Below are 23363 nucleotides of genomic sequence, written 5' to 3' on the forward strand. Positions count from 1 at the left end.
ATTAACACACCTCACTTAGCAAGCGAAAACCTACATGGTAGCAAAAACTAACTAGCAGAAATTGTTAACAAGTTAGAAGTGTGTTTAAATCATTTCTGTAGGGTACTATTTATTAGTTAACAAAAAATCATGTATATAATATAAAATATATTCACCCCACCCAGTATTGTAATCAAAACCAGAAAGCATGTAGTCCTTGGCTCAGACCGTATAGTAGTGTGGGCTCAGTAGCATCTCATTAGGGTGCAAGATCTTGAGAATCAGCTGCACAGGTGATGTAAAAATTTACTGTGCATGCAGAGGGTTGCAATTCCATTGAATTGGGGATAGTTTAACCAAAATACGAAGACGTGGATGTCGACTATGGCAGCCCCCCGCACCTCTCTGATTCTGAGGTGTTGGGTTAAATGCAGAAGACTCAGAATTTCAATTGAATACATTCAGTTGGACAACTGACTAGGTATATCCCTCTTTCCGGGTTCACCAGTGTTCTCTGTGTAAGCGGTTGTTAGTTGCGCAGTTGCAACATGAATACTAGAATTGTCTTGTGCGTTCAGTGATGTGCTCTACACAGGGCCTACTGTTCCTCTAACACACCAGCTGCGGGTTTGTGCGTCCTGCCACGCTGCACAATCTAATGTATCTTTTGTTCTCAGCAGTTGTTCCTGTCCATGCAATTCTTTCTTCTGTACAATTTTCCCTATTATTTTGTTGGCACCTGACATGTATTTTTAAAGTCACTTTGCTTGCTCTGGCCTCGTTGTGCTTCTTGCAGTGACAGACCATATATACTGTAAATGTTTTATCCTTGAGGTCGGTGTTTGTATGTTTTGCCTGTTGATGCATACAGTGCAGTGCGTGTGTGTGACGCTATCACGGCAGGGCCCTGTTATGAGTAGAGGTCATCACATCCCTGTCCACATCACCCAGCTCTCCAGACTGGGTTGAGAATAGATGAGTGATGGCTGTCTGTCCGTCCCAAACGGGGTCATCTCTCCTGGGGGGTTCATCGCTCCCTGGGGGGTGTTTGACAAGCTCAGTGATGCAGAATAAGCCAGGGGGCAGGATCAAAGATGTGCAAAACTGAAAGGATATTTGTCACGAAAGGTTTTGTTTTACATTTTTAATTAGGGAGGCTGTCAAAGGGCCAAGCTGAGTGACCCATAAATTATATAACTAAAAATACACTGTGCCTGCTGCTACACAAGTTAATAACTTGTGTGTGAGCCAATTTAACTGCTTAAGTGACCTGCCATTTTTTTAACTGCTAACATGTGGCCTGATGTCAAATGAATGCTCACAGTGTATACATAGTGTGATCACAAAATACTACAGAGTCCTATGTAGTTTTGCCTTCAGGAAAGGGGATTTATTTTTTTATTATAAGGTGGTCAGTGTGTTATGACCCACACTAACAAGCTACTAATTGGTTGTCAGTGTGACAGACCGGGTTTGGACCAGAGGTCGACCGATTATGATTTTTCAATGCCGATACCGATTATTGGAGGACAAAAAAAGCCGATACCGATTAATCGGACGACTTTATTACAAATACATTTTAATTTTTTTATGACAATTACAACAATACTGAATAAACACTTATTTTAACTTAATATAATACGTCAAAAAAATCAATTTAGCCTCAAATAAATAATGAAACGTGTTCAATTTGGTTTAAATAATGCAAAAAACAAAGTGTTGGAGAAGAAAGTAAAAGTGCAATATGTGCCATCTAATAAAGCTAACGTTTAAGTTCCTTGCTCAGAACATATGAAAGCTGGTGGTTCCTTTTAACATGAGTCTTCAATATTCCCAGGTAAGAAGTTTTAGGTTGTAGTTATTATAGGACTATTTCTCTCTCTACGATTTGTATTTCATATACCTTTGACTATTGAATGTTCTTATAGGTACTTTAGTATTGCCAGTGTAACAGTATAGCTTCCATCCCTCTCCTCACCGCTACCTGGGCTCGAACCAGGAACATATCAACAACAGCCACCCTCGAAGCAGCGTTACCCATGCAAAGCAAGGGGAACAACTACTCCAAGTCTCAGAGCGAGTGACGTTTGAAACGCTATTAGCGCGCACCCCGCTAACTTGCTAGCCATTTCACATCGGTCACACCACCCTAATCTCGGGAGTTGATAGGCTTGAATTCATAAACAGCAGAGCTGCTGGCAAAACGCAGGAGAGTGCTGTTTGAATGAATGCTTACGAGCCTGCTGGTGCCCACCATCGCTCAGTCAGACTGCTCTATCAAATCATAGACTTAGTTGTAACATAACACACAGAAATACGAGTCTTAGGTCATTAATATGGTCGAATCCGGAAACTATCATCTCGAAAACAAAACATTTATTCTTTCAGTGAAATACGGAACCGTTCCGTATTTTATCTAACGGGTGGCATCCATCAGTCTAAATATTCCTGTTACATTGCACAACCTTCAATGTCATGTCATAATTACGTAAAATTCTGGCAAATTGTCAGCAATGTAGATTGGTCACAAGTCAGAAAAGCAATAAAATTAATCGCTTACCTTTTGATCTTCGGATGCTTGCAGAGACGAGACTCCCAGTTACACAAATGTTCCTTTTGTTCGATAAAGATTCATTTTTATATGCAAAAACCCCCATTTGGTTGGCGCGTTATGTTCATGACCTGCACGAGCCTGTGGATTACTGAAGGGCAGACACAATTCCAAATAGTATCCGTAAAGTTCGTAGAAACATGTCAAACGTTGTTTTATAATCAATCGTCAGGTTGTTTTTAACATAAATAATCGATAATATTTCAACCGGACGGTAAACTATTCAATACAAGAGATAAAGAAAATGTCGAGCTTGAAACTATGTCTAAAGACTGTTCACACCCTGTGGAAGCCATTGGAAAAGGAATCTGGTTGATATCCCTTTAACTTCTCTGGGATATGTGGGACGGTAGCGTCCCACCTAACCAACAGCCAGTGAAATTGCAGGGCGCCAAATTCAAAACAACAAATCTCATAATTAATATTCCTCAAACATACAAATATTATACACCATTTTAAAGATAAACGTCTTGTTAATCCAACCAAAGTGTCTGATTTCAAAAAGGATTTACTGCGAAAGCACACCTTGCGATTTATGTTAGGTCAGTACATAGCCACAGAAAAACACAGCCATTTTTCCAGCCAAAGAGAGGAGTAACAAAAAACAGAAATAGAGTTAAAATTAATCACTAACCTTTGATGATCATCAGAAGACACTCATAGGACTTCATGTTACACAATACATGTATGTTTTGTTCGGTAAAGTTCATATTTATATCCAAAATCTGAGTTTAGGCGGGACGCTACTGTCTCACTTGGCCAAAAGCCAGAGAAAATGCAGCGGGCCAAATTCAAATAAAATACTTTAAAAATCAAACTTTCATTAAATCACACATGAAAGATGCCAAATTAAAGCGACACTGGTTGTGAATCCAGCCAACATGTCAGAATTCAAATAGGCTTTTCGGCGAAAGCAAACAATGCTATTTTCTGAGGATAGCAACATTGTAAACAAAGAAGCATATTTCAACCCTGCAGGCGCGACACGAAACGCAGAAATAAAAATATAATTCATGCCTTACCTTTGACGAGCTTCTGTTGTTGGCACTCCAATATGTACTATAAACATCACATGGTCCTTTTGTTCGATTAATTCCGTCCATATACACTGCTCAAAAAAATAAAGGGAACACTTAAACAACACAATGTAACTCCAAGTCAATCACACTTCTGTGAAATCAAACTGTCCACTTAGGAAGCAACACTGATTGACAATACATTTCACATGCTGTTGTGCAAATGGAATAGACAAAAGGTGGAAATTTATAGGCAATTAGCAAGACACCCCCCAAAACAGGAGTGATTCTGCAGGTGGTGACCACAGACCACTTCTCAGTTCCTATGCTTCCTGGCTGATGTTTTGGTCACTTTTGAATGCTGGCGGTGCTCTCACTCTAGTGGTAGCATGAGACGGAGTCTACAACCCACACAAGTGGCTCAGGTAGTGCAGTTCATCCAGGATGGCACATCAATGCAAACTGTGGCAAAAAGGTTTGCTGTGTCTGTCAGCGTAGTGTCCAGAGCATGCAGGCGCTACCAGGAGACAGGCCAGTACATCAGGAGACGTGGAGGAGGCCGTAGGAGGGCAACAACCCAGCAGCAGGACCGGTACCTCCGCCTTAGTGCAAGGAGGTGCACTGCCAGAGCCCTGCAAAATGACCTCTTTTCATAAGAGGCACTTCCTGGTTGGATTTCCTCAGGTTTTTGACTGCAAAATCAGTTATGTTATTCTCACAGACAATATTTTGACAGTTTTGGAAACTTTAGAGTTTTCTATCCTAATCTGTCAATTATATGCATTTTCTAGCATCTGGGCCTGAGATGGGCAGTTTACTTTGGGAAAGTTATTTTTCCAAACATAAAAATACTGCCCCCTAGCTTCAAGAGGTTTTAACTGACTTGCCTAGTTAAATAAAGGTGAAAAAAAAGAGAAGAAATCAGCAAAATCGGCGTCCAAAATTACCGATTTCCGATTGTTCTGAAAACTTGAAATCGGCCATTCCGATTAATTGGTCGAAACCTGGCACCATCCCTACGGTGAAGTGTGGTGATGGCAAAATCATGCTGTGGGGATGTTTTTCAGCGGCAGGGACTGGGAGACTATTCAGGATTTGAGAGAAAGATGAACGGAACAAAGTACAGAGATCCTTGACAAACCTGCTTCAGTGTGTTCAAGACATCGGACTATGGTGAATGTTCACCTTCCAACAGGACAACGACCCCAAGCACACAGCCAAGACAACACAGGAGTGGCTTCGGGACACGTTTCTGAATGTCCTTTCGTGGCCCAGTCGGAGCCCGGACTTGAACCCCAATCAAACATGTTTGGAGAGACCTGAAAATGGCTGTGAAGCAACGCTCCCCATCCAACCTGACGGAGCTTAAGCGGATCTACAGAGAATAACGGCAGAAACTCCCAAAATACAGGTGTGTGAAGCTTAAGGATCAAGGCTGTAATCGCTGCCAAAGGTGCTTCAAGAAAGTATAGAGCAAAAGGGTCTGAATAATTATGTAAAAGTGATATTTCAGTTTATTTTTTCTACATTTGTCTGAACCTGTTTTTGCAAATCATTATGGGGTATTGTGTGTAGCTACCGAGATGAGGGAGAAAAACAATTTGTTTTTTTGAATAAGGCTGTAAGGTAAAAATTTCGGCAAAGTTAATGTCTGAATACTTTCCGAATGCACACCGTTTGTCTGTGCTTTGTTTGTTCAAAATGAATTCACATGCATCATTACCAGTCGCCAAGGCTTTGTGGAGTACAATTAACTGACTGCTCCAAATGAGTTAAATTACTGACAACAGGTGGAGTTTAGTGAAGGTTTACTGAACGTGCATCCTTGCTCTAGTTCTCGGTCTCGAGGGTTCTCGGAGGCTCAGGGCTTCAAATGTCTGATTTGTCATTTTAATAACAATCTCTCAGTATTTCATTACTTTAATTATTCCTGTTATCAGTGATGGGCCTGTTATGTGCTCTCTGCCAGGGTGGACCAGTAGTGGCTGGAACAGAGCCCCATGTCTCAGGATTGTGTTCTTATAGAGTCCCTCTGTCTGTAGGCTCATGCTGTCGTGTCTGGCGGGCCAGCTGGGTATTTTGGGAGCTAATTTACTGTCTCTCTCATGGGGGTGGTGGGGAAGGAGGGAGCGGTGTATGAGATGCACCCAGGGTGATTCATCTCCATGCTGCATTGGCAAGACATGCAGATTTTTATTTTGTTTCACCATTTAATGTTTGTGCCTACGACGCTATTCAGCCCGGCACTTGCATACAAGTCAAGTACAGTCTGGGGGAGAAACGCACCCTGAGTGTTTTGTGGAGAGATTAAGAAAGAGCACAGGGTTGAAGGGAGATAGCGGTCTCCCCAGTGGCTCACACTGATAAATGCCTCGCCCCTGTCTTCCAACTGACATAGAAATGTCAAATCATTGAAAACGGTACTCACTCTTCCAGCCTCTCTCCCCCTGACCTGCAAAACACTCAATTGTACCATAGGGGTTTCCTCCACCACCACCACGTCCTATAAATTGCATTCCCAAGTGCATGTGAGCTAAATTGAAGCAGCCTCAGTCCTGCTATGATTGTCTTTTCTAGAATTGGAGAAGACAGAAGGTGGCGAGGTCTGTCATACCGTGCCATTACATGCTGTTGGTTAGGGTTGTGATTTAGAAATGTTGGGTAACTATTAATTGTCATGCAAAATGGCCACAGTTGTCATTTAAAAGAAAATGTTTTATTGGAGTACATCATAACGCTACAACTTGATAAATACAATAAATTACCAACTTTACCTGCTTCATGTAAAAAAACGTTCTTCAGTTATTTACCTGAAGTTTTTTGTTTACTGCAATAGGCTTGCTGAGAGTCACTGTGCTTTTTATGATGATGATGTAATGTTCTCTGTAATCACCAGAGCAGAAGTTTTGCCGGTAAGGAACTGCTATTGGGTGAACTATATCTACCTGGAAATAATATATCTACTTGAAAAGTTCATGGTTATTGGCCATAATTGTCAGTTATGCGATTAATGTGGCAGCCCTTGCTTGTTGATACTGTAGCAGGAAGACTGCTTATTTGGGAGATAAAACAGCCTACATCAATGGATGGGACCTGATCTGCAGTCAAATCAAAGCAGCTTCCCACAGTTTTCTCTGATTTAGCCCAGTGGGCACTTATGAGCTTGATGCAGCACAAGCCAAATCATCATTGTCTTGATGTAGTACATACCTGCTTTTGTGTGTGTGCCAGTCATTTAGGGACTTACCGAAAGATAATGACTTGTTTTAGTGTTGAGAGAAACCAGGACCCCAAACAAACGAGGAATCTGACCTTTTTTTCAGTTTGTTTTGCTGTGACCTTAGTGGAATTATCTTTTCAATGCCCATTCAACCCTCATACCGGTCTGTCCACATAAAGAGTGGTTATCGATTTAAGTGCTGGAGTCCGGGTAACCTCGGCGTGTGTATAAGGGGGGGGGGGGGGGGGGGGGGGGGGCACAGTGGAATAATAAAGACCCTTACTGAAGAAGATTCAGTGGGTGAATGAGGGGGAGGAAACAGGTGGTCAATTGTAAAGGAGGAGCAATAAGAGACAGTCTCAACTCTAGCTGTTCCAACCTGCTGCCCATCTCTCACATCTGTTTCTTTTTGCCTGTGGGCCTGGTGAGCTGGGACAGGTGTCCCCTTTAATCAGTAGATCAGTCATGATGATGCTGGACTTTGGGCCTGAGGGAAGGGCACTGATCTGCCCAGCATGTCCAACTTCTCCCCCCCCAGGTTTTCCGTATGATGCAAAGTGCCCTCAATATATCCCTTATGCACTATAGTCTGCCCTGCTATGGAAACATTTGCATGTATGCTACATGGATCTCAGATTAAGATTCCTAAAAGGTTGAATTGTTATTTCTTTTTTCTTAAGTCCTTTTTCCTGTTCATTTGATGTAGAGTATCCTTTGGATTAATCGCCACATGAATGTGAGAACCACACCACTTTCTCTTGGAGCACACTGGCATACCTGGAACTCTTTTGAACAAAACGCACTACCTTTTTGTGTAGTGAAAAGGATGCTGTTTCTATTCAGCTGTGTAACTGTTAACAAGACTCTGCTCATACAATATTATTTTTATCGTCTATGAAAATGCAGCTTCACAGCAGCAGCCAATAGATATCACATCCGGCTCCCACTGCTTTAACTGAAGTTTTTATTTAGCGACTTAGCTACCAAACGGCCTGCTCTCCTATCCTCATTTTGCTTAATTGCTGCTGACCGCTGGAGACTGAGGGAGAGTGAGCGGGGAGATTGTGGGAGAGGTGAAAGTAGCTCTAATGAGAAAGGCGTGATGTATTAATCAGGGCTGACATCTCTCATCCCCTCTAGTCTCATCAAGTGGCTGAGAGCCCCCAGTTCCGCCCAGCAACATCTGGAGACTCAGCAGGTGGATAAACTCCCAATTAGAACCAGGTTTCCACCTAAGTGAAACCGGAGGCTGCAGCACTTTACACAGCTGATAGATGTAGTCTTGGCTGGGTAGTCTAGTCTCCAGTGGTTCATCACGTGGTTGAGGATGGAAGTTACTGCTGGTTTGGTGTTTGGTGTCAATTTGGATTTGTTAAGTGTGTTTGGGTCTATTTTGCTGGAAGGTGGAAGCAGCAGGGGCACCGTGAGGATAGGTTTGTTGTCTGGAGAAGTGTGTGTGTGTGTGTGTGTGGAGGCTGGGAATTATTCTGTACACGAGAGACCTTGTAGTCACATTGTGATTAGAGGCCTGTTTGCCTGAGGCTGAGAAATGTACTATATCGACGGAGTCATTTCATCAATTCCGCCCCGGCCTAATGGCCAATTTAGCCAGCAAACGACAGGCGTTGAGGCACTACACACCTGGTTAACGTTTGAAGAGGAGTCACCTGAACATTTGATGAACATTGAGATTGCAGGCCTCCCAAGTGCCGCAACAGTCTAAGGAAGTGCTTGAGGCGTCACTACAGATCCGGGTTCGATCCCAGGCTGTGTCGCTGCCAGCCTCGACCGGGAGACCCATGAGGTGACGCACAATCCGTCCAGTTTAGGGGAGGTTTTGGCCAGCCGGGATGTCCTTGTGCCATCGCGCTCTAGCGACACCTGTGGCGGGCCGTGCGCATGCATGCTGACACGGTCGCAATGTGTATGGTGTTTTGTCCGACGCATTGGTGCGGCTGGCTTCCGGGTTAAGCGAGCAGTGCGACTTGGCAGTGTCGTGTTTCGGAGGACGCATGGCTCTCGACCTTAGCCTCTCCATAGTCCGTACAGGATTTGAAGCGTTGGGGCGAGACTGTATCTACCAATTTGGATATCACGAAATTGGGGAGAAAAAACATTAAGATTGCGACGCCTCATGAATACGGTTTCTCTCCATATCTCGCTCTTTCTGACTTAATGACTTGGTTCATTGGTATTGAGCTATTCTCACTTGGTACAGATTATCTTCTGCCTACAGCAGACTGGTTATGTAGTGGTTAGAGGATTCAGTTCTGTGATCTGGTCTGAGGAAGTGTCTAGTGCAGAGGCCTATAAAGTAGCCAAGTGTACTGCACATCCAGGTTAGTGAAGTCCCTTACCCTTAGGTTTACTAGGTCACTGTTTGACTCTTAATAGCGCTACACCTTACATTTTAGCGCTACCTTACATTTTAGTGTCCTTATCTTTCACCTCCCAAGGCTCCTCCTGCCTTATCCCACGTCACTGTCTAGGCCTGTGTCCTGTCTTCTACTGGTTGTCTCATTGGATCCTCTCCTCCAATCCACTTTTAAGAGAGGTGAGGACCGCAAGTAATGTTTCCAGACACTATGTACTGTCCTGATTCTACCTGCTGCCTCATTGGCTCCCTTCTGTTTTTCCTCAGGAAGTAGGCAGAACCACTGTCAAGGGATTGACCTGTTCTTTTAGGACTTGGTGATGTGGTGGTTTGCTGTGGATGCCAGCTCTCGGATGGATTAACAAGTGAGCTCAGCCACAGCCAGCATAACTCGGCTACTAATAATTTGCTCCTCACAGTTGATGTACCCAATTCCTTTATTGTTCATTGACTGCACTTCAGACCCATTCAAAGTGTAAAATGTGCACAAAACGAGTGGATTTTTATTTTATTTAAAAAAATTAAACTAGGCAAGTCAGTTAAGAACAAATTCTTATTTACAATAACAGCCTACCCTGGACGATGCTGGGCCAATTGTGCGCAACCACATGGGACTCCAAATCACGGTTGGTTGTGATACAGGTTGGTATCGAACCAGGGTCTGTAGCGACGCCTCTAGCGATGCAGTGCCTTTAGACCGCTGTGCCACTTGACCTTCCTGACGCAACAAAAGTGCAGAGATGAGGTGCTGTCGTTTTATTCAGAGATACTAATAAAATATCTTGGACATGTCATGAAGCCAATTGGCTCAGAGTGCTTTTGATTGTTCATTCCTGTTGATGGAGCCACCAATGAGATTGTTCCCGTTTCTGTTACCCATGGGGCAGGGTGGGGAACCTGATCAGACCAGTTTGGGCTTACCTATCTGCTCGCCCAGGTAACCAGAGCCTTCAACCTGGGTACCTATTAATATTTGAACAGGGCTCAGCCCAAACAGCTGAAATGTTCTGTGGACCTGGAGAGAATGGCTTGAGTTTTAACCAACTGTATGATACTAGTACCACAAAGACAATATACAGTGAGTGCTAGACTACGTTGATAACCCACGTCCCCCCCATTGTGGATTTCATTCTAGAGCATTATTTGTCCATGTACCCCAAGCCCTTTATAAATTGTATAGGAGCTTCTCGTCTCGTGCACTAGTTCTACCCATGTGTAGCATCAACCTGCCACAGTCTGTTCCCAGGAGCTACTCAAACCTGTTTTTCTGGGCTGCTTTGTTGCCAGTACAGTGCTATTGTGTGATGACAAGTCATTATCTGTAATCTATCCATTAATTTGCATAATTGTTGGCTGATGGGATGGATGTGTGGCTCTGGCAAGGCAGGCAGCTGAATTGTAGCACAGGGATTTTGAGTTTACAAAGGAAGCGTATGAGAAGGAATAGACGAGTTGTGAAAGAGGAGACACCTGCTGACCTTTCAACTTGACTGACCTCGTGTTAATAGCACCTTGGTGTGTACTCGACCCAAGTGGATTACGCCTCTAGAATACACCTTGAGCTTCTAGTAAAACAGCTCCTGCAAAGTCTGACAGGACTTGGAACAAACGGCTTTGTCTGTACTGGGGCCAGGTTTCAAATACTTCACTATCTGGATCCAACTTGTGGCAATGTATCTACTGACCCCCAGAGCAGTGCTAGTGTATGATGCCTGTCTGATCTTCTGTGATCCAGCTATATAGGGAACTGTCCATTCTGCTCTCAGCTGGGTGCATATCTGGAGGAGCTGGATTACAGAAGCAGTGGGTAAGGGGGTGCTATTGTGCTCTTCAGTCTCCTTTTGTACATGAGATGGGAAGTCATTTGGACTAATGGCCTCATTGACCAACCCTGGCTGAACTCCCTTTTGATCTTTGTTGTGAAGTGATTCATATTCACTGTCTGTGGGTCTGTTTTAAGAGATAAAAGTAGCACCAATCTGTCAAGATAGCTGTTTGTGATGACGTGTTACTATTTTATAGCTAGCGTCCTGCAAGGTTTTTCTGTTTCATCTTTTTTGATGGAGTGTGTTTGCACACAGTTTGATTAATAATGCTTCTACCATTCCTCTTCCTCTGCAAAACGTGTTCTGTTCCTCTTTAACTGCTTTCGCTCATCTCTCCACCTTGTCCCCCTCTCCCCCACCCTGCCTTCCTCGTCTTTAGCCATCTCTTTCTCTCATCTCTCCACCTTGTCCCCCTCTTCCCCACCCTGCCTTCCTCGTCTTTAGCCATCTCTTTCTCTCATCTCTCCACCTTGTCCCCCTCTCCCCCACACTGCCTTCCTCGTCTTTCTCTCATCTCTCCACCTTGTCCCCCTCTCCCCCACCCTGCCTTCCTCGTCTTTAGCCATCTCTTTCTCTCATCTCTCCACCTTGTCCCCCTCTCCCCCACACTACCTTCCTCGTCTTTCTCTCATCTCTCCACCTTGTCCCCCTCTCCCCCACACTGCCTTGCTCGTCTTTCCACCTTGTCCCCCTCTCCCCCACACTGCCTTCCTCGTCTCTCCACCTTGTCCCCCTCTCCCCCACACTGCCTTCCTCGTCTCTCCACCTTGTCCCCCTCTCCCCCACACTGCCTTCCTCGTCTCTCCACCTTGTCCCCCTCTCCCCCACACTGCCTTCCTCGTCTCTCCACCTTGTCCCCCTCTCCCCCACACTGCCTTCCTCGTCTCTCCACCTTGTCCCCCTCTCCCCCACACTGCCTTCCTCGTCTCTCCACCTTGTCCCCCTCTCCCCCACACTGCCTTCCTCGTCTCTCCACCTTGTCCCCCTCTCCCCCACACTGCCTTCCTCGTCTCTCCACCTTGTCCCCCTCTCCCCCACACTGCCTTCCTCGTCTCTCCACCTTGTCCCCCTCTCCCCCACACTGCCTTCCTCGTCTCTCCACCTTGTCCCCCTCTCCCCCACACTGCCTTCCTCGTCTCTCCACCTTGTCCCCCTCTCCCCCACACTGCCTTCCTCGTCTCTCCACCTTGTCCCCCTCTCCCCCACACTGCCTTCCTCGTCTTTCTCTCATCTCTCCACCTTGTCCCCCTCTCCCCCACACTGCCTTCCTCGTCTTTCCACCTTGTCCCCCTCTCCCCCACACTGCCTTCCTCGTCTCTCCACCTTGTCCCCCTCTCCCCCACACTGCCTTCCTCGTCTTTCCCTCATCTCTCCACCTTGTCCCCCTCTCCCCCACACTGCCTTCCTCGTCTTTCCACCTTGTCCCCCTCTCCCCCACACTGCCTTCCTCGTCTTTCCACCTTGTCCCCCTCTCCCCCACACTGCCTTCCTCGTCTCTCCACCTTGTCCCCCTCTCCCCCACACTGCCTTCCTCGTCTTTCCCTCATCTCTCCACCTTGTCCCCCTCTCCCCCACACTGCCTTCCTCGTCTTTCCCTCATCACTCCACCTTGTCCCCCTCTCCCCCACACTGCCTTCTTCGTCTTTCCCTCATCTCTCCACCTTGTCCCCCTCTCCCCCACACTGCCTTCTTCGTCTTTCCCTCATCTCTCCACCTTGTCCCCCTCTCCCCCACACTGTCTTCCTCGTCTTTCACTCATCTCTCCACCTTGTCCCCCTCTCCCCCACACTGCCTTCCTCGTCTTTAGCCATCTTTCGCTCATCTCCCCACCTTGTCCACCCTCACTCTTCATGTTAATGATCAATGCTCCCTTCTCTGTTTGACAGTTGTGAGACAACAGTTGTTACTAGCTAGTTGACTGACTCATACATGGTTGACTGTATTGTGTGTTGAAATGGACTGGAATGTAGACACACGCAGCGGGGTTGAAAGGGTTTCCAGCCTGTGCTCTGCTGGCCTCGGGACTCCTCACGTAGCGATGCTGTCACTAAACAGGAGCCCATGTGAAAACAAAGCAATGGAACAGACACATCTTAATGTACTCATACGCAGAAGCTGCATTGGGATTTTTATACAGTATGCATTTCAATTTATTAGCTGGTGGTTGTAGAATCTGTGTGGGGTATAGACTTGACTCTGCTCTCTACAGCTTGTGTAATTAAGCCACCCCAGATTGAGGAAAGGGCATGGTGAGAGGAATGCCACTCTCTAAAGTGTGTGGCTGTAGAGATGGTGGGAAGGCTTTCTTGTCTCTCATGGGAGAAACATGAGAGGGAAAGCGGATGGATAGGCGCTGAAGGGTAGCGACGAGGCGGGCGTGGTTGCAGAGCTGAACAGTGAGAAGGTTAGATGGGACAGGGTTGAAATGTTAACATGAACAAGTATGTCTTCATGCTCTCTCCATGCTTGGAAGGTGACGCCTGTGAGAGGAGTAACGTGATACAGCTCTCCCACCATTCTGCCTCAGTTTGCCTCTTCAGTCTCTCCTACTGAAGTAACACTACAGTGCTCTCACTCACATGAGGCTGTCTCTGCAGCAACCAGCCAAGTACATTCCAGCCAGGGAGGCTTTCAGCTCTGAGTGGCATGTCTCTTCTAGGTGGCGTGGTCAGTGGCATGTCTCTCCTAGGCGGCGCGGTCAGTGGCATGTCTCTCCTAGGCGGCGCGGTCAGTGGCATGTCTCCTAGGCAGCGCGGTCAGTGGCATGTCTCCTAGACGGCGCGGTCAGTGGCATGTCTCTTCTAGGCGGCGCGGTCAGTGGCATGTCTCTTCTAGGCGGCGCGGTCAGTGGCATGTCTCCTAGGCGGCGCGGTCAGTGGCATGTCTCCTAGGCGGCGCGGTCAGTGGCATGTCTCCTAGGCGGCGCGGTCAGTGGCATGTCTCCTCTAGGCGGCGCGGTCAGTGGCATGTCTCCTAGGCGGCGCGGTCAGTGGCATGTCTCTCCTAGGCGGCGCGGTCAGTGGCATGTCTCCTAGGCGGCGCGGTCAGTGGCATGTCTCCTAGGCGGCGCGGTCAGTGGCATGTCTCCTAGGCGGCGCGGTCAGTGGCATGTCTCCTAGGCGGCGCGGTCAGTGGCATGTCTCCTAGGCGGCGCGGTCAGTGGCATGTCTCCTAGGCGGCGCGGTCAGTGGCATGTCTCCTAGGCGGCGCGGTCAGTGGCATGTCTCCTAGGCGGCGCGGTCAGTGGCATGTCTCCTAGGCGGCGCGGTCAGTGGCATGTCTCCTAGGCGGCGCGGTCAGTGGCATGTCTCCTAGGCGGCGCGGTCAGTGGCATGTCTCTTCGGCGGCGCGGTCAGTGGCATGTCTCTTCGGCGGCGCGGTCAGTGGCATGTCTCTTCGGCGGCGCGGTCAGTGGCATGTCTCCTAGGCGGCGCGGTCAGTGGCATGTCTCCTAGGCGGCGCGGTCAGTGGCATGTCTCCTAGGCGGCGCGGTCAGTGGCATGTCTCCTAGGCGGCGCGGTCAGTGGCATGTCTCCTAGGCGGCGCGGTCTGTGGCATGTCTCTCCTAGGCGGCGCGGTCAGTGGCATGTCTCTCCTAGGCGGCGCGGTCAGTGGCATGTCTCTCCTAGGCGGCGCGGTCAGTGGCATGTCTCTCCTAGGCGGCGCGGTCAGTGGCATGTCTCTCCTAGGCGGCGCGGTCTGTGGCATGTCTCTCCTAGGCGGCGCGGTCAGTGGCATGTCTCTCCTAGGCGGCGCGGTCTGTGGCATGTCTCTCCTAGGCGGCGCGGTCTGTGGCATGTCTCTCCTAGGCGGCGCGGTCAGTGGCATGTCTCTCCTAGGCGGCGCGGTCAGTGGCATGTCTCTCCTAGGCGGCGCGGTCAGTGGCATGTCTCTCCTAGGCGGCGCGGTCAGTGGCATGTCTCTCCTAGGCGGCGCGGTCAGTGGCATGTCTCTCCTAGGCGGCGCGGTCAGTGGCATGTCTCTCCTAGGCGGCGCGGTCAGTGGCATGTCTCTCCTAGGCGGCGCGGTCAGTGGCATGTCTCTTCTAGGCGGCGTGGTCAGTGGCATGTCGATCCTGCTCTGTTTCTCTCGCTCCACTTGAAGCACAGAGCAAGCGAGACAGGATTGTTTTGTAATCGTTGGGAAATACTTTCTGTGGGCTCGTGCTTAGCCCCCTTCCTCGCTCGCTCCCTCTTTCTTCCCCTCCCTCTCTCCTTCCAGCGGCTGTTTTCCTGTCGTAGCTGGGAACTGACTGAGGCTAGACTGTTTTCCTGTTGTGACGTCACTTACTGACATACTCTTTTTCTATCCTATTTCTCTCTCTCTGTCTTCCTCTCTCAATACACTGTATTCTGGCCGTAGTTGAACAAGGCATCCAGGAAAAGTCTGATTCCCTCTCTCCTCCTAGTGTTTGTGTACACATTGTCGTGAGAAAGCTAAATGCTGAGACCAGCTTGATTTTGGATATCGCTTCGCATGGTAAGAAGTCTCTGTGTTTTTCTCCATGTTCCCCCTCTTGCTCTGTCTCGTTCGTGTGTTACTGTTGCGTTCAAGCTGCGTTGTGCTAAAGACACTCAGTATAGGGAATATCAAATGAAGGGAGCTTTGTGGTACTCTATCATTCCACAGCTGTTTGGCTAACACGCACACAGAGAGAGCGAGGAAGGCACTTCCTCTAGGGTTGGGATGAGAGATCATTAGCTGTTAAGATGTGCTGTTACACAGGTCTGGAGAGTGATTGTGTCAGTCTTTTTCTGTCCTGTGAGACGATGTGCTTTGCTTTTTAACAGTAAACTGTAAAGCAAACTCACCATCAAGATGTTATACTCCAAGTCTCAAAGTATTGGATTTCACCGTGGCTCTCTCACTGTAACAGTATCCTATGGTTTGTCATACTTGCGCTGCGGCAGTGTACAATTATTCAGTCTCACAGTAAATCCCTCAGTGTTGTATTTAAGTTACTGTTAGAGCAAGTCATATTTGTTAGGTTGAGTGTGTACGACTAGGGATGTGCTTGCCCTATCACCTAACAGTTCAGTCACACCTCTCTGCTAGTCCTTGCTCAGATGGACTGGAACACTGAAATAGCTCAGACTCCGCCCACCTTGTATCAATGGACTTATTCTCGGACTCTCACATTAATAAACAGTGTAACCCCTCATCTTCCAATACGCAACATATCACTCTGGTGTTTTCCCCTCTGCTCAATAGTCATTTCTAGAGAGGTTGGGCTCCAGTAGAGTTGTGTTGATCCCCCAGCCAGCCAATGGCCCGTGACACAACACAATGTTATGCGAATCCATTTATACTGAGTTAGGACTGTGTGGCGGACATCTGCTCCTCCACAAAGCACATGAGATGGTGGGGAGGAACAAGGGATGGGGAAGCACCACTATCTTGGCAATAAGGGATGGCACGTCGCTGAGAGTGAGGAGAACTAAGGGGAGATGGAGGATAGGATGTCAAATTCTCTTGGAATAAGAGAATCTGCAATTTAAAAGCTCTCCAACTCAGACGGTGTGCGTGTGCAAAACTACATCTGTTCATGTCTGTTTTCTGTGTGTGTCGGTTCAAAGCTGCTGTCACTCGTTTGATCTAGCTATAATGCGTCTTCAAGGTATATATGAGTCTGTGTGGCCTTGTGTTGTCCGGCCAGTCTCTGTTTTGATATGCTGACAACAACACTGCCAACGCCAGCCGGCTAGCAGTGGCCTACATGCCAGCTGCTCTAACCTATACTAACGGAGAGGTCTGCTAGAATAACTAGAGATGTTCCTATTCCACTCCTTTACCCGTCATCTACCCCCTTTCACACACCGGTAGCGTTTGCCGACAGAGTACTTAGCACCTCTGAACCGAGTGTGAGCCATAATTTGCAAACCATGTAGAATCGCACTAAAACGTTTGGCATTGACCCCCACCGGCGGGGAGATTCCTAAAACACATTGCGCCGAACAAATGGTGTAGCGTTCTAAGGCACTGCATCTCAGTGCTAGACGTGTCACTACAAACCCTGGTTTGATTCCAGGCTGTATCACAACTGACCATGATTGGGAGTCCCGTTGGGCGGTACACAATTGGCCGGGGTAGGACGTCATTGTAAATAAGAATTTGTTCTTAACTGACTTGCCTAGTTAAATAAAATACTAATAATGAACGACAGATTGACATTCGTCACGGTGTTTGCGCTCCCTTAGACCCATCTCCCCTTGTGGGCTCGCATCTCCCTTTCACTCTCTACCACCAATCTCCTCATCCCTCTTTCACTCATCTCATCTCCTGTCATATCTCTCCCTCGCTCTCCCACATTTCGTCTCCTCCGCAACTATATTCAAGAGGAGATAGAGGCCCTGGATAGTATAAACACCAGATGGTTTGGGTGGGGGGGGTGTGCGTACCTTCACACACTGGCCAAAGGGGTCAAGAGTGCACACACAGAGATTGGACTTCACACACGAGGGCACATGTGACTGCAGACATCTTGGTAATGAAGTTGAGGTCAGCAGGAGAGTGTCACTCTGTCCATTATGCACCATTTGATTTCTCTTTCCTCTCTTCCCTCTTTAGTTTGTCATCTAATTGTCTGCTATGGTGTTTTCCCCGTAGGGGTAATATGATGACGAGTACCTTCCCTCAGACTAGACACACCACTCATTACAAAAGATGCGCTAGCTCAGTCAGCAAACAAGTGTCTGTCTGTTTCATACACACAGAGGCAGAGTGACTGTGTCTGATGGCGCATCGCTGTGATCAGTAAGTCAGTGGGCCTCATTACACTGTGATAAATAGCACCCTTCATTCCAGCACAAATGGCATCAGGAGTCATTTATAGACTTATAAATTAATAAATATGTAAATCTTAGATGTGTAGCTTTTATTTGTGTAGAGCCTGCACAATGTAAATGAGGTCTGGAACTCACACAGGCACGTACGTCCTACTTCACACAGACAATAGTTTGTCAGTGTTTGTTATGTGGTTTAAATCTGGAGCTGGCTAGCCACCTCTGTCTCTCCCCTTGATGTTTGGGTTCAGAGTGTGACCTACTCCCTCCATTGTGTCCCCGCAGCAGCTCTGCTCTCACAGGGAGGTGCAGGGTGACAGTTAAGGGTTCTCTCTCTGTTCTCTGCAAGCAGAGTAGGTCTTGTTCCTCAAAAACAGGGAGGGAGGGTTTTTGGAACAGAAATGTTGGAACAGCTGGGCACAGGGCTTGGTAACAGGGGTGTCAGTGGGTTTATGGGAAATGTAATGGCAGGATGACTGTGCCAGAGATAATCATGTAAAATCGGTCACTGTAACTGACTGTTTTGAAATCTTTGTTGTGGAATGATTTCTCAAATCTTTTTGGTCTTGTTTAGTCTCCACTCCTTCTGAAAGGGCCCTCATAAATCTGAATCACCCACAGTAATGTTAGCGTTCTGTCTGAATATCCTTCCTTTTTAAGAACACACACACAGGCCTTTTCATTGTGTTTGTCGTGTTTCGTTATACAATGTATGGTCCTCTCTGTTCAGTATCTGGTGAATGTGTGGTTAAAACTGAGCAGCTACATTTCTGGGGGTGTGCAGTCTCGTTTGGTGCATAGTTTGTGAAAGTTCATGTCGTGTTTGACACATGCACACGCAGTGTCTGTAGGGGTGGTGCCCTTGGCGTGTGAGGCTGGTAACGTCTTTGAGTGAGTCCGTAGAAGAGAAGAGTTCCTCCTCCCTTTTTGTTGCTCAGATGTTCCCCCCCTCTTCTTCCAGAGAGCTGTTAGGAACTACAGAGCAGCCTGAGGCTGTTTCAGACTGATACATCTCTTTCTTTCTCTTGTGCTTCCTCTCCTCCCCCTTTCTCTGCTCTTTTGACTGTTTTTATTCTGGGGGAAGGAAGCCTGCTGCATTAGCCTGTCTGAGTTGAATTTCGATATGTAAGGAAAAGGGCTTTCATTGTGTTGTCTTGCCATTGCTGCTGTGTGTAACAGGAGTTTGGGAAAGTGAGAATATGTCATGATAAAGTCAACTAATGTTTTCTTCTGTGTGTCTCCTGTAGGAGCGAAGTTCACTGTCAGAGGAACCGAGTGTCTCTGTGAGAGCGGCTCTCAGCCAGGGACGACTGCCCTTCTGGCCACAGCGCCCATGAGGTAACGGTGTGAAGTCCCATACCACCCTCGCTCCGCCCTCCACCCCATCTCCCTCTATCCCTCCATCCCTCTCCAGCGATGGGTCAGAAGATCTCGGGCAGCATCAAGTCGGTTGACGCACGGGGCGAGCCCTCATATCGGCCTGTCCGCCGTGAGCTGCGGGGTCCAGACTTCTGCCGGCCTCCTCGTCTTGACCTACTTTTGGACATGCCCCCTGCGACCTCTGACCTGCAGCTCCACCATGCCTGGAACCCAGAGGACCGCTCGCTCAACGTCTTTGTCAAGGAGGACGACAAGCTGACCTTCCACCGCCACCCGGTGGCCCAGAGCACTGACTGCATCCGCGGCCAGGTGGGCTACACACGGGGGCTCCATGTCTGGCGGATCCACTGGCCGGCGAGACAACGAGGAACACACGCTGTCGTAGGGGTGGGCACGGCTGACTCTCTTCTACACTCTGTGGGTTACACAGCCCTGGTGGGTTCGGACTGTGAGTCGTGGGGCTGGGACTTGGGCCGGAACAGACTCTACCACGACAGTAAGAACCGGCCGGCCTCCACCTCGGCACCAACATACCCGTGTTTCCTGGAGGCAGACGAGTCGTTTGTTCTGCCGGATGCCCTGCTGGTGGTGCTGGACATGGATGAGGGCTCGCTCAGCTTCATGGTGGACGGCCAGTACCTGGGCGTGGCCTTCAGAGGGTTAAAGGGCAGGAGGCTGTACCCTATCGTCAGTGCCGTGTGGGGACACTGTGAGGTCTCCATCCACTACGTCAATGGACTGGATCGTAAGTCAATGTCCTTATGGCTTGACAGTGGGAAACATCTTTCTACCCCCCTCTCTTTGTCTACCCCCCTCTCTTTCTGTCTACCCCTCTCTCTTTCTGTCTACCCCTCTCTCTTTCTGTCTACCCCTCTCTCTTTCTGTCTACCCCTCTCTCTTTCTGTCTACCCCTCTCTCTTTCTGTCTACCCCTCTCTCTTTCTGTCTACCCCTCTCTCTTTCTGTCTACCCCCCTCTCTTTCTGTCTACCCCTCTCTCTCTTTCTGTTTATTCTCTGCCTACGTTATATTGTGAGATTTTCTGTAATCTGTGCTGTAGCTCAAAGAAACTATAATATCAGAACGTCAATGGTGCATTATGCCTTAACGGTGCTCACTTTACTTTCTCTCTGGCTCTTGTTTAGAAAACAATAAAGCACAATGTCGAAAGCCAGTGACTCATACAACCATACTCTCTCAATCTCTGAATAGTCAGAGAGCTCGCTTTGAATTGCTTACTGTGTAGATGAGGGCAGGCGTCTGTAGGAAATGTTGAGCTCCACAATGATATTGTTTGGAGCCAGGGTTTATTTTCGAAGTGCTAAGGCAATTGCTCTGTCCCGGGGGGAGATTTCTGCTGAATCTACAGAGCACAGCGCGACACAGCCCTGAATGTGACTGGGAGGAGGGATGGATGAAGAAAAGAATAAGAGGGCGAGTGATTAATAGTACATTAAACTTTGTGCTTTTCATTACAATCTCAAAGCACTTTAAGCAACAACCACTTTTTTTCTTCTTCCAAAAACAAATAGTTAATGGACGATTATGGCAGGCAGGGTAGTACATTAATGGCTTGAGCAGTCAGCATCAGGAGGAAGGCTAGAGTAGAGGTAGTTCAGAGATGAAACAGAGGGGCGTCACATCCAAGGGATTTCAGACTGGTTCAGAGCTGTTTATCAGGGTGCTGTCACTGAAGCAGGGCTTCTCATTAGTATTCTCTGAAGTCCGACTCCATTGGAAGTCTGATTTCAGAGTTGTGGCTTCACCCACCACTGGGGGAAGCCACAACAGCCGCGAAGGTATCAGAGAAGCACACTGCACATCAGTCCAGAATAGTCCTCCCTGAAGCTGACAACTGGAGAAAGCTGCTCAAAAGAGGTTGATGGAGAAAAACATTTTGGATTTAAACATGTGTCTGTCAGTCATGTGTTTTGGACATAATAGACTGGAGATGATGAGGCTGTGTGTGTTGAGCAGAAAGATTAAGTGACCGTTTCCTCACTAGGTTAGTCCCAGAGACACTCAGTCTGAATAATACTGTAGTAGTGACAGTCAGTCAGAGCATGACTAGAGATGGCGTAAACCAGTGGTGGCCTACCCTCTTCCTGCAGACCTACTGGATAGTGAGATTCTACCAATCAGCTGCTCCTCAAGACCTAGATTAGCTATATCAAGCTGTGTTAGAGCAAGGCAGGAGCTATAATACACAGTAGCTCTCCAGGAGAGTTGGCCACTGTCAATCTACAGCCTCCAGTACACTAATCATGGTATGTCAGTACAGAGAGACTGGCTGATGGATAGTGTTTTATACTGCAGACTGGCCTGGTTGACTGTATACAGTACTGTGTGGAGTAACTGGCTCCGCTACAGTGGAGAAAGAGTGGGGGAGGGCCTGTTGGTGTTTCTCTGTCTGGCCCTGCTCTGATCTATAAAAATGTGTGTTTACCCATAGGAAGCTGTCTGGGTCTTTATGGGTGGGTGTGTCTCTCTGTGTGTGGGTGTCTAAGTATAGCAGACATGAATGTCACCTACTGTGGGAGTCATTTAGGACCGTTCTGTCCATTTTGGATTGTGTAACAGCATCACCCTCCCCCACTGTATGTTACAGAAAGACCCAAAGCAGGATGAGGGCTCTTAGATGGTCAGACAAGAACTACATGTCCATGGCTGCAAGCCAGGTGTTTGTTTGTGTGTGAGTTCACAGAAGGGAGCCAGGAGTGTTGAAATTCTGGAGGCAGTCCCAGTGTGCCTCTGAGCTCAACGTCTGGCCTTGCGAAGGGAGGTGTGTGTTTATTGTGCCCCATACAGTCACCCTCTGTTGAATGGTTTTCTCTATCTCACAGACAAACACACTGGGCTGTTTGTGTAGAATGTGTGACATTAATGCATTTATCTAGATCCCATTGGAACACAAGGCCTATTCTTTATCAACTGGTTTACTTTCAAGAGGATATTTTCCATACATACAAAAAGCATTTTCCATACGTACATTTTCAATACATGCACACATTTGTTTACATCCCTGTTAGTGATCATTTCTCCTTTGCCAAGATAATCCATCCACCTGACAAGTGTGGCATATCAAGAAGCTGATTAAACGGCATGATCATTACACAGGTGCACCTTGTGCAGGGAACAATAAAAGACCACTAAAATGTACAGTTTGTCACGCAACACAATGCCACAGATGTCTCAAATTGAGGGAGCACGCAATTGACATACTAATTGCAAGAATGTTCACCGTAGCTGTTGTCAGTGAATTGAATGTTAATTTCTCTATAAGCTGCCTCAAACATTGTTTGAGAGAATTTGGCAGTACGTCCAACTGGCCTCACAACCGCAGACCACGTGTATGGTGTTGTGTGGGCTAGCAGTTTGATATAGTGAACAGTGCCCCGTGGGGTTATGGTATGGGCAGGCATAAGCAATGGACAACGAACACAATGGCATTTTATCGATGACAATGTGAATGCACAAATACTGTGACGAGATCCTGAGGCCTGTTGTGAGGCCTATTTATTTCAATTGACTGATTTCCTCATGTTCTGTAACTCAGTAAAATCTTTTAAACTGTTGCATTTTATGTTCACTATAGTTTGATAATGTCAGAGAAGCTAATGGAAGCAGCTTATAAGGCAGGACTTTATCCACCCCAATTCACAGCTCTGTAGCCTCATGTTAGTCTTCTATAGACATTATGTAGGGGTAAGTGTTTGAGTGTTTTCTGCAGTGATGTTAAGAGGATTTATTCCTTCTGCTGGAGTTCTCTTGGGAATGGATGCTGATTGGCTGAAACAGCATTTTAGCCAAGGGTATATCAGACAATATACCACTGGTCTGACGCAAAAATACTTATTTACTGTTCTATTTATCTTAGTAACCAGTTTATAATAGAAATAAGGCACCTGGGGTTTGTGATATGTGTGTTGTGCCTGAGAACAACCCTTACCACACCCCCCTGGCCTTGTTGCTTAATTATGCTGTGGAAATGGGGAAAAATCCCCATGTAACTCACAGGAAAATGCAGACAATTTGTTAGTATGCATTGGCTCGTATTCCCAAAGGTATCTTTTCCGTGTTTGTTTTAGACTCACCGTGGTAAAGGAGTCTTCTCTTTCAATAAAATAAATTGTCCCTTAACACAGAGTTAATGCAATTCTCTGATCCTCTATTTCTC

The 23363-nt window shown here is 47.4% G+C and overlaps 2 protein-coding genes across 3 annotated transcripts in view; one reads left to right on the top strand and one right to left on the bottom strand.

Annotated features, from left to right (window-relative positions):
• LOC129831801 (SPRY domain-containing SOCS box protein 4-like) overlaps positions 1–23363 on the top strand; it is a 41998-nt gene that overhangs the window by 10774 nt on the left and 7861 nt on the right. The window contains exons 1-2 of one of the 2 annotated variants that reach the window (XM_055895263.1): positions 15409–15505; positions 19056–19933. In XM_055895263.1, the coding sequence (XP_055751238.1) occupies positions 19225–19933 (709 nt within the window). In that variant the 5' untranslated portion in view covers positions 15409–15505; positions 19056–19224. Of the gene's footprint in view, positions 1–15408; positions 15506–19055; positions 19934–23363 lie in introns of those variants that run through there. The other variant, XM_055895262.1, reaches the window with a different exon arrangement.
• LOC129832532 (uncharacterized) lies at positions 14534–15094 on the bottom strand. The gene has a single exon (XM_055896652.1). It carries the CDS (start codon positions 15092–15094, stop codon positions 14534–14536), a length of 561 nt encoding a protein of 186 aa, XP_055752627.1.

Source organism: Salvelinus fontinalis, chromosome 33 (assembly GCF_029448725.1).
Source record: "Salvelinus fontinalis isolate EN_2023a chromosome 33, ASM2944872v1, whole genome shotgun sequence".
In the NCBI taxonomy this organism is placed as follows: domain Eukaryota; kingdom Metazoa; phylum Chordata; class Actinopteri; order Salmoniformes; family Salmonidae; genus Salvelinus; species Salvelinus fontinalis.